At 41.6% G+C, this 12332-nt stretch overlaps 1 protein-coding gene across 1 annotated transcript in view; it reads left to right on the forward strand.

Moving 5' to 3' along the window:
- Nucleotides 1–12332, forward strand: part of serinc5 (serine incorporator 5) — a 91722-nt gene that overhangs the window by 42829 nt on the left and 36561 nt on the right. Inside the window, 1 exon segment of the mRNA XM_034170180.1 lies at nt 255–422. Within this exon segment, the coding sequence (XP_034026071.1) occupies nt 255–422 (168 nt within the window).

Consider the following 12332-nt stretch of genomic DNA (forward strand, 5'->3'; position numbering starts at 1 on the left):
ACCAAGGAAAACAACTGTATTGATGCCTACATTTTTCCACCATAGCAACTGACTGTGAAACGACAAGGAAATTGATAAAGAATTGGACCAATAAGCAGATAAAAAATGGCATCAGTATCGATAAAACCATGTTCTCATCTGTAATGTGTGCATTAGATGGTTATTTGTGGTGTCGCAGTTATAGAAAACCTAGCCTTGATATGGCGTTTCCCCAGTCTTCTCATGCCCATTGTTTTGTGTGTTTGTGTTTACAGCTGGCCTGCTGCTGCGGATCTGCAGCCTGCTCATGCTGCTGTAACTGTTGCCCAAAGATCAAACAGTCCACTGGGACCCGAATTATGTACGCCCTCTACTTCCTGCTGGTCACTGTCGTCTGTGTCATCATGATGTCCCCAACTGTGGAGGGGCAGATGAAAGACAGCGTAAGTACACACATTCTGAAGTGGAAAATATTCTCCCCAACATGCACATGCAACAAATGGAGTAATCAGTGTGATATAAAGTGTTGAAAAAACAGGACCCTTTAAAAAAAATCCTTGTAAAATGTCAGCTCAGGGATATATAATGCCACATTGGTCCATTTAATAACTAAAATTTCAAATGTGTTGTCACTCAAGAGTTAAGTTAGTGCTCGAAGAGGAAGGCTAGGTAGGGAGGAAGAGGAAGGATAGGTAGGGAGGAAGTAGAAACGCTAATAGCTTCATTGTAAACAGATGACTCGAGTGGGTTGGAAACTCTCAGCCCTAAAAAGCCTGTAATAAAGAAGGGTTTTTTCCTGCAGTGATTGTGTAGTTGCTCTGAGACCTTTTAAATCAGATTAGAGGTTGTGATTTCTGGTGGTTGCGTTGGGTAGTAGTGTGGACAGTGATGTCCCGTTCGTGTGATTATTGGACAGATTAATGTTATGATTTGGTCTTCAATTCTGATTGGGCCAAGTCGTCTTAAATCTGGGCCTGGTTTTGAACCTGTTTAGAAGATAATTCTAAACAGATTGCTGGTTATTAGATTACTCATAACCATCCAAAAGACATATCGTTATCTTTGGCTGCTTTCAGTGATGCCGGTATTTGGTTAGACTCTTTCTCTCCGATTGTTCTGTCTGAGTTATTTTCATTAGTTACTTCATCCAAACCATCAACATGTCTATTAGACCCCATTCCTACCAGGCTGCTCAAGGAAGCCCTACCATTATTTAATGCTTCGATCTTAAATATGATCAATCTATCTTTATTAGTTGGCTATGTACCACAGGCTTTTAAGGTGGCAGTAATTAAACCATTACTTAAAAAGCCATCACTTGACCCAGCTATCTTAGCTAATTATAGGCCAATCTCCAACCTTCCTTTTCTCTCAAAAATTCTTGAAAGGGTAGTTGTAAAACAGCTAACTGATCATCTGCAGAGGAATGGTCTATTTGAAGGGTTTCAGTCAGGTTTTAGAATTCATCATAATACAGAAACAGCATTAGTGAAGGTTACAAATGATGTTCTTATGGCCTCAGACAGTGGACTCATCTCTGTGCTTGTTCTGTTAGACCTCAGTGCTGCTTTTGATACTGTTGACCATAAAATTTTATTACAGAGATTAGAGCATGCCATAGGTATTAAAGGCACTGCGCTGCGGTGGTTTGATTCATATTTATCTAATAGATTACAATTTGTTCATGTAAATGGGGAATCTTCTTCACAGACTAAGGTTAATTATGGAGTTCCACAAGGTTCTGTGCTAGGACCTTCAGTTAATTCAAAATGCTGCAGCTAGAGTACTAACGAGGACTAGAAGGAGAGAGCATATCTCACCCATATTAGCCTCTCTTCATTGGCTTCCTGTTAATTCTAGAATAGAATTTAAAATTCTTCTTCTTACTTATAAGGTTTTGAATAATCAGGTCCCATCTTATCTTAGGGACCTCATAGTACCATATCACCCCAATAGAGCGCTTCGCTCTCAGACTGCAGGCTTACTTGTAGTTCCTAGGGTTTGTAAGAGTAGAATGGGAGGCAGAGCCTTCAGCTTTCAGGCTCCTCTCCTGTGGAACCAGCTCCCAATTCAGATCAGGGAGACAGACACCCTCTCTACTTTTAAGATTAGGCTTAAAACTTTCCTTTTTGCTAAAGCTTATAGTTAGGGCTGGATTAGGTGACCCTGAACCATCCCTTAGTTATGCTGCTATAGACTTAGATTGCTGGGGGGTTCCCATGATGCACTGAGTGTTTCTTTCTCCTTTTGCTCTGTATGCACCACTCTGCATTTAATCATTAGTGATTGATCTCTGCTCCCCTCCACAGCATGTCTTTTTCCTGGTTCTCTCCCTCAGCCCCAACCAGTCCCAGCAGAAGACTGCCCCTCCCTGAGCCTGGTTCTGCTGGAGGTTTCTTCCTGTTAAAAGGGAGTTTTTCCTTCCCACTGTCGCCAAGTGCTTGCTCACAGGGGGTCGTTTTGACAGTTGGGGTTTTTACGTAATTATTGTATGGCCTTGCCTTACAATATAAAGTGCCTTGGGGCAACTGTTTGTTGTGATTTGGCGCTATATAAATAAAATTGATTGATTGATTGATTGATTGATTGATTGATTGATTTGATTGATTGATTGATTGATTGATTGATTGATTGATTGATTGATTGATTGATTGATTGATTGATTGATTGATTGATTGATTGATTGATAAAATCAGTCACTCATTCATTGCCCAGTTTTATAAATTAAAATCAGGAATGATGACCTGACAGAAGCAAGAAGAAAGAAGTCATATACAGGCCCAGAGGCATATAGTTGCTTTCCTACATACCAGGGAGTGAAGCAAATTAGAGTCGACTACTTCCCCTGGACAGGATGCCAGTCCGTTGGACATTACCTTCCCAGTCAAGGTCGATACTCATGGGTGGACTGGAACAATGCAGATAGCGACACATGAGCAGCATGACCAGAAATCAAACTCAGGTCTACTTGTTGGTTGTGCAGCTCCTTTTTCCAATGAGCTACCTGTGCTACACCGGAGCAAGAAAAGTAATAATTTCTAAAAAAAAAAAAAAAAAATCAGTTAGCAGAAAGAGAGATAGTGCTGTGTTCATTAAGTGAAACCATATTCCTTTATAACCCAGTTAAGGTCTGTTTAACTGTACAAGTATAATCACAGACACATAAATGTACCTTGATGGTGTTTTGTACATGCTCTCATGTACACAGGTCAAGTGCATTGCATTTGGGGTGTGTCTGGCTCCACTTTGGGGCAAAGGGGCGCAAAGAGGATGTGTTTCGTCTTTTAATTAGTCATGGGTGCATTTTGGGTGTAACATGAAATAAACCAGTTAGATTTTCATCATATAGTTGTCTCTCCTGGCCTTGAAGAGCTGTGTTGGTGTGTGTGTGTGTGTGTGTGTGTGTGTGTGTGTGTGTGTGTGTGTGTGTGTGTGTGTGTGTGTGTGTGTGTGTGTGTGTGTGTGTGTGTGTGTGTGTGTGTTTGACCTTGGCCAAAACTGTGAGGTTTTCTGGCAAGAAAATGGATCTGAATCTGATCATATGTAGGATCAGCCAACAAAGCTCCCTGAGGTGAAGCATTTGAGTACCTCAGTCCTGTTCCTCCTCCGTCTCAATTCACCTGATCACCTCAAAATCCTATCATTTACAGAAAGCCCCTACAAATGTACGTTATTCTAGCCTTCTGCAAACATGAGAAGGGAAAAAAAACCATCTTAAAAACGATTATTTATTTTTATTTTTTGTTTTCAGTTGTGTTTCATTGTACTTTGATGAGTTTAGTGCTTAGCCATGTCCATGAGTGCAACACAGGTAATACATATTAGCACTCAACAGACAAACGCAAAAGTCCCAATGCTTTTGTAATTGTTTTCCATGTAATAAACACCGTATATAATGGATTTTGTATAACGGATTTTCACTCACATCGGACAGAACGTCCTGTCTGATCGCAATGCATTTATATTAAAACCCTCTTGCATATACCGGACAGAGCAGTCTGGACATGCCCAGTAACAGATGCATGAAATGTTCAGCAATTTTACCATACTGAACACAGCATCCTGCTTAAGCCCCTTTCACACCAGGCCAGCTTCGAGTTGCTTGATGTGACGTCATGACGACACAGGAATGTCTGTGTCAGGTGCATGCAGCAGGGGGGAGAGAGGAGGTGAGGACTCAGAGAAATTGCAGGCAGTCAGCCTGCAGGTTCTTCTCTGCACAAAGGAATTAGAGTTGTCAGATCCCGTTATTCTTTTTTAGATACATGCGGCACACGCTCACCCTCCGATGAGTGTATTTGTGTACTAAAACCAGCTCTCCGTCTCTGGGGTCCGACCTTCGTGTCTCCACGGGTATTACCCGACAGGGCTGCACAAAGGCTGTTCAAGCTGGTGGCGAGGAGATTCGTCTAGCCGCTCACTGCCTCCATCCGGACGTCCACCCCGCTGACGCTGATCTCGCACCCCGGTCGAATAGCCTTCTCTGGAACCAGGATACGAGCCGGCCACGCCCGTTAATGGCAGCTCTCCTCTTATGGATCAGGGCTCTTGGAATGTTGCTGGATTTTGAATTTAGTGACTCGTACAGCGAGTCCCCAGGATGCGTTAATTTCATTAAAAACCAGACTAACCTTTTAGAGCACTTTTTGATGTTATACACCCAATAAACTTTAACTTTTACACCTTAAGAAGAATCAATAAATCCAATGTCCGAGCCTTAACACTTTAACTGCATGCTTGGAAATGTATTGCAGGTTTTGCAAGTGCCGACAACATAATCAAAATAGGTTATATGATGATAATTTCACAACAGAAATTCAAATATAATCAGAATAATGATTGGCAGAGATTTTTGTTTTTGATTCAATAATGCTGTCTGATCTCATTCTGACTGGACTGGATTAACTTCTTAACAATTTTTCTAGGAGTGAGGGAAGGAGGTTTTTGATGTTAAAATCCCCAGTTCGATGAACTTGATTTCCTCTTCATCAGCTATTAGTTGTTAGCTGACCACAATCCTTGTGTGATGTTGTAATCCTTCAGGAAATTATTCCACATAAGAGTTTATTCCTTCTTCAATCAACCAAAAGTTGATCTAATCCATTCTGGTATGCTGTGATGTTCCTTGTGTTATGTGTCGGACGCAGCTCGGAGAACCGACCAGTGTTTGAAGGACCCAGTATGAAATAAGCAGAGCAAGGTACAAGGCTAACTGAATTTAATACATAACAGTGATACAAAACAACAAAAGAGTGTGCGGTCTGGCATGGTGGTGATACGGTGCGCTCCCAGCAGCACTAACGGTCCGGAGCCAGAAGCCGTTCGGACCCAAGGACCCCGCCGACACCCCCCAGGTGGCCGCAACAAACCGAGTCTGTGAAAGAAGGAACCATTATGTGAGTCCACACTCTACACACAGAGAGACCCTCTCAAGGTGTACATAAACAGCAAACACTTCCTGGCTTAATTACTATCAGCTTCCAACCTGCAGGCCATGGAACATCCAGTTCACAAAACTCCACTGCAGTGGAAGCCGATACATGACTAACGTACAGCTCAATATAATAAGGTGTGAGGGACACCACATTTACTGACTGTATAAACGTTAGTCACAAAATCTAACGTACCTCAGGAAGTGTGCTGACGAGCGTGAGACCTCACCCCCTCCTCTTTCACAGACCGTGCATCAAACCCTGGAACGTTCTCTGCATCCACTGATGATGAGATGGCTCCCGAGATGACGATCTCACCCGTCTGGTCACAAGGTCGAGTCTCTGGCAAATACACACTGTATACTCCAGTCTTAAATGCCACCATGTTCCAATCCATATAGATGCACCACAGCTGTGAGTCCTGACGAGCCGCAGGTGATCAGGGTGAGGTCCTGATAACCTCAGCAACACAGCCCCTCAGTCCCAAATGCAAGCCACCTGGAAGGAAAACAAAGACAGAAACAAAAAGGCAGCCAGGCCCCCCCAGCCATACAACACCTTGAGAGAGAAAACGTTGAAACTTCCTCACTCAGACTTAAGGCCAGTGATTATTCTCCAATGCTCTGCTACTCCGTGACTGGACGGCCTGAGTGGGAGTTGAAAAACTCTCTCAAAAGATCTCTTATGGCTCCAATCCTCTCACTCCACGATTCCAATTGCTGCTCACAAGATGGTCAAGTCTTGTGATCTCCTCGTAGCAGGGGAGAAGTGACAACAGCACCTCTCCCTGGAAGAATAACCCCGTTTCCTGGTGTTTTACAGTTTATATATGAGCTTGACTCTTCTTCAGATGATCTTGGTTACCATGGGGACACTGGTGACTCAAAACCTCCTCCCTCTCCCTTCCCTTACTGGAAGCCATCTGCAGCCCTTTGCCAGTAACTTATTTCTCAAGTTCCTCTTTTCTGTTAACACTTCAACTTTTCTGAGAATTTGTTTTTCTAAATCATGTCTTTAGAATCACATCAATCATATTCAATCATTTCATTACAACTCTCTTTCACATAAAAACAATTCACATGATCATATACAAACATTTTCATTCCTTATTATTCATTTTCATATTTTACCACATCTTAATCATTTGATCAGTTGTTTATTATCAGCTTCTCTTGCTCTGCTTGCGACATTACTTAACTTCCTCTTTCTGACTCTGCACTCTTTATCAAACCAACTTCTTCACTTCCTCTTCTGACTCTGCACTCTTTATAAAAAACAACTCATATAATCATTCATTTCACTTATTTGTAACATACTTTTTCTAATCAACTCTTACTTTTATTACATTAATAGTTCATTTAATCATACTTGTTATGTTGGAATCATTCTTAGATATTACTTTTAACACATTAATACTTCATTTGATCATACTTTGTCATTTTAGAATCATCTTAGACATATTCCATCATCTTCACCACTGAGTTCATTCCATGGGCCTCCCCATCTGCAATGGAAAAGTCCGGTATGACTTCACTTACTCCGGGAAAGTACCAAACACTGTCCAGTTTAATCCAACAGCATGTATATTAATCCAATGGCACGTACTATATTCCAAGATGAAAACAAGCTGAAAGCAAGCTTAAAGTCATCTTTCTTGAAAGAGTGCACAGTTCGGCTGTAGCCAGACTGTGCACGTTGATTTCTCTTCTAGTTTATATTTGTTCTTATGCAAGGCTGCAGGGCTGCGCTCTGAGTTCTGTTATAGTTTTTCTTTCTTCCTTTGACTGCGAGCTGCATGCGCGCAAACGAACCATCCGTGAGTAAATGTGGAGATGTCTGGAGTTGTACTTGATGTGGACATGTCCTGTCTCTGGAAATCACTCTATGAGCACGACTTTTATGGACTTTATTTAAACACAGTTATGAGAGAATTTAAGAGCAAGTAGCTGCAGCTGCAGCTCAGGCTGCAACCAGCATTTTTTTTTTTTCGGTGCTCTTTTTGAGTGTGTAGTTTTACTGCATTGTGTACATGGTATAAAAACAATCCTGCGTGATTTATACTTTGGGAACAATAGAACACAGCAGGAATCATAAATTAGCATCAGGTAACGTTGTATTGTGAGTGTGTGGCTTCCACTCACATTGAATACCCTTGCTTTGCCCTGACTTGCGTTGAAACCACATAATTTCTGCGTCAAGCACAGGACGTCCCTCCTAGGACTAGGAGGGACAGCTGCCCTGTCATTAGGAGGGTGCTAACTAGAGCACAATAGGTGCTAATTAGAGCTGTTGTTTAGTCACTAACCTATAGCAGTCTGCCTCTCAGTAGGAGGGGTCTGGTTAGGTTTAAAACTCCAGCTTTTGTGACTTCTTGATTATTCTTCTCTACAAGAGTCAAGACAGATGTCAGACCACCAGAGCAAGAATTTTAGCTGAGGAAGCTTCTGCGATTTGAAGCGAAACGTCCTCGCGTCAAGCAACCCAGTCCAGTTGAAGATTCAAGCTTCTCTACTATGGAAACCACCTGGACAACTGAGAGCCTACACAGAAACATTGCTGGTTAATGACATAATTGTGGATCATCATCTGGATATGCTTGGATTATTTGAAACCTGGCTTAAATCCACAGTTGTCCTTCCTCTGAATGAGGCCTGCCCACTGGAGTACACTTTTAGTCACGTTTCACGTGATGTGAGCAAAGGCGGGGGTGTTGCTTTTATTTATAAATCCAGGTTTACTTTATTAACTGTTGGGGGACATAAATATAATTCATTTGAGCACCTGATTCTCCGTTATGCCCATGATACTAAGTACTGTCAAGGTCATAAAACTGGAAATCAGCTATGTTATATTGTCACTGTCTATAGGCCTCCTGGCCCATATTCTGATTTTTTTAGATGAATTTGGCGCGTTTCATCTCTATAGGTCCTTTCAACTAGTGTAGACAACATTTTGATTATTGGTGACTTTAACATTCATATAAATAAGCCCTCTGATCCCCTTCGTAAATCATTTATGGAAATCAATAATGCACTAGGATTTCGGCAGTTCATTCATGTTCAACGCATATCAGTGGTAATACTCTGGATTTGGTTCTTGCACGTGGCCTTGCTGTCACAAATATCGACATCCTGCCTCTTGCATCAGCAGTCTCTGACCATTCGCTTATTAGGTTTACAATTACGCTGCTGCGTTTAGTGGAGCAACATCCTTGCCTATCATTGCAGCGATGAATTAAACCTTCAACTTTGACTCAACTCGAAGCGAGACTACCAGAAATCTTAACTTCAAGCTTGATGAATTTTCAGTCGGTAGACAGTCTTGCGGATACCCGGGATTTAGTGCTAAAAACCACACTTGATAAGATTGCGCCTCCTCTGTTAAGGCCATGCCTTCCCAAGGCATAGACACCTTGGTTTAACAGTTATTTGCGTGACCTTAGGCAGAAGGCTAGAGGGTTGGAACGGAAATGGCGTAGTTCCAAACTAGAGGTGTTCCACCTTGCGTGGCGTGAGGCTGTTTTAGATTATAAGCATGCTTTATTGGCTACGAAGCAGGCCTATTACTCTGAATTGATAAACAAAAACAAGCATAACTCAAAGTTTTTGTTTGATACGGTGGCATTTCTTATTCATGGACAGCCACCTGTTGGCCGTTTTCCTTTTTCAGCACAGGACTTTCTGGACTATTTTGAAAAGAAAATAGAAGATATTAGGTTGAGCACATCTAGTATACTTTGGTCCAGTCATTGTATCCAGCTACTGAGCTGGGGACTACTACTGAGGTGCTACCTAGATTCACGGAATTTAACAGTATCTCACAAGGTATGCTGACGAAACTCGTGATGTCTACTAGAAGCACAACCTGTTTATTTGATCCTATACCAACAAAATTGTTTAAGGATCTTTGGCCCATTCTTGGGCCGACTGTGCTGGAAATTGTTAACCTTTCTTTAAACTCTGGATCTGTTCCAAATTGTTTTAAATCTGCCGTGGTTAAACCACTACTCAAGAAATCTAATCTTGATCTGGTGTATTGAAAAATATAGGCCGATATCAAATCTATCATTCTGCTCTAAAATTCTGGAAAAGGTGGTTTCACGGCAGCTTGTGGACTATCTTATTTGAGCCACTGCAGTCTGCTTTTAGAAGACATCACTCCACAGAAACAGCACTTATTAAAGTAGTTAATGATTCTTCTGCAAGCAATGGACTCGAATACTACTACAGTATTGGTGTTGTTGGATCTCAGTGCTGCGTTTGACACAGTTGATCATCATATTCTACTTGATAGGCTAGAAAACTGTTTCGGGATTACTGGAACTGCTCTGCGTGGCTGACGTCTTATTTGTCTGGTCGTTCCCACTGTGTTTTGTGCAACGACACTACCTCTGACTTTAAGGGCATGAAGTTCGGGGTTCCACAGGGATCCGATCTGGGTCCCCTGCTTTTTTTCCCTGTATATGGCACCCCTTGGGAACATTTTGCGGCGTTTTGGGGTTGCTTTCCATTGCTTTGCTGATGATACTCAGTTGTATATGCCGGCTGGAAATCCTGTCCACATAAAATCTTTACAGGACTGTCTCACAGCAGTGAGAAGTTGGATGTCTAGCAACTTTCTACTTTTGAACTCTGATAAGACTGAAATGATGGTTCTTGGTCCAGCAAGACATCGGCATCAATTTGATCAGCTGGCGCTTAGCCTAGGTTCATGTGTTATACATCATACTGACAAAGTGAGGAACCTTGGGGTAATTTTTGATGCTACGTTGTCCTTTGACCTCCACATTAGGGACATTACGAGGACTGCTTTCTTTCATTAAGAAATATAGCAAAGATTCGTCCCATCCTGTCTATGGCTGATGCTGAGACTCTGATTCATGCGTTTGTCTCTTCTAGATTGGACTATTGTAATGCTTTGTTTTCTGGTTTACCACAGTCCAGCATCAGGGGTCTTCAGCTGGTTCAAATGCTGCTGCCAGACTTCTGACGCGAAGCAGAAGGTTTGATCATATTACGCCGGTTCTGGAATCCCTTCACTGGCTTCCGATCTCCTTGAGATCGGATTTTAAGGTATTACTATTGGCCTATAAAATTGTTCACGGACTGGCGCCCCCCTATCTGGCCGGCCTGGTTGAGGTCCTATGTGCCTGCAAGGGCTCTGCGTTCACATGGTGCAGGACTATGTGTGTCCTGAGGGTGAAGAAAAGGTCAGCGGGTTACAGAGCTTTTTATCACCGCGCTCCAGCTCTGTGGAATGATCTGTCTGCACAATACGACAGTCGGACTCTGTGGAGACTTTTAAAGCCAGGTTGAAGACACATCTCTTCTCCCTCTTTTATCATTAGTATTTTATTGTGTGTCTTTTTTTATATGTTTTATTTATTTTACTTCTTTTAATTTTTTATGGTTAAATTTTTTATTGTATTTTAATCTTATTTCATTTATTCTGCTTTTAAATGCTTGTGAAGCGCCTTGAGGCGATTACTCATGATTTGGCGCTATATAAATTAATAAATTATTACTATATTATTATTATTATGTTTATATTGTAATAGCTTGGTAAACAGTTTGCATGTTCATTCCTTCTTGTGTGCTGCTGTAAGAGTATGTTTGTGATAGATTTAACATCTTGTTATAATTGTTCAGACGAGCGGTGGTCTAATGCGGTACACTTACGCAATCAGTCGCACTCACACACAGTGTTTTGTAATTGTTTGCATAATGTTCATGTGAAGTTCATGTCATTAATGTGTGATGGAGATTTTGAACTATCAGAATTTTCTTTGAGCACCTGCACAAAGCTGCACACAGTTTACAACAGTTTACAATGTGTTTGAGAGAAGTTTACCCTTGTGCACAGCAGAGTGCATGCAAGTGCACAGATCAAAGTCATGCAAGTGTCAGGGGGCCTTAACCCTCTGGGCCTCTGAGGGCATTTTTTGGACAGTTCACTCGCCTGGCATAAATGTTTTATTATTGCTGTTAACAGCTCTCCCTGCATCCCACAATCAAGTTTTATGTCTCTTTTTCAGGACAACCTGTGCTTTCATAATACATATGCTTTTGTTGTGTTTTATAAATGTAATAAAAGTTTACAATCAAAAATAAGAAAGAAATAAGTAAAGCGGAAATAATTTTCCACACACATTTATTCAAACCACACAGCAAACTATAATAAACAACTGTTTTGACACTTTATAAAGGTAATTTGAGGTCTTGTGTGAAAGACTGTACAATAAAAGGTTCAAACAATAAACACAAATGTACGTTTTGAACAATATATACAAAATGGTCTGTGCGTTTTTTTGTTTTGTTTTTTTTGTCTTCATCTCAAAGCAATTTCTGTCTGCTATTACACAAAGGTTATAACACAAACTTCTACTTCTACTGTGTTTTGGACTGTTCTGTGCTGCTCCTAAAGCAGCTTTCATCAAACTTTGGCCCACTTTGGCTCCTTACTGTCTGAGGAGTGGCCCTTCCCCTCGATCCATTGATATGGTAAACGAGTGCTTCACGCTGAGAAAGCAACAGAGTTATCCAGTAACATTCACATGCAAACTAGTGGACCAATCCTGATAGTTATACACTCTTTGTTTGAGCACGTGAGATTGTCATCAGAGGCTCTCCGTCTGCTCCTGCTTTCACTGATTGCTGTGCGTAATGGCGCAGGGCGCACTGGATGTACTCATTGGAGCACCCAGGGGGATATTCAAATGGGCCAACTAGTAACATATCACTCCTGAAAACGATCTTTGGCTTTTCACGGGAGGTAAATCTGCCCTACAATTGGATTTTGGAAAACCATGTCGTGGTGAGCCAATTCCGATTGTACACTCACATTGCGCACATCATCACACAGCTTCTATGAGGAGTACAAAGATGGCTGGCTCGAAAGTCTGCAGAGTTAACATTTCAGCAA

This window comes from Thalassophryne amazonica, chromosome 5, assembly GCF_902500255.1.
Source record: "Thalassophryne amazonica chromosome 5, fThaAma1.1, whole genome shotgun sequence".
Taxonomy (NCBI): Eukaryota; Metazoa; Chordata; class Actinopteri; order Batrachoidiformes; family Batrachoididae; genus Thalassophryne; species Thalassophryne amazonica.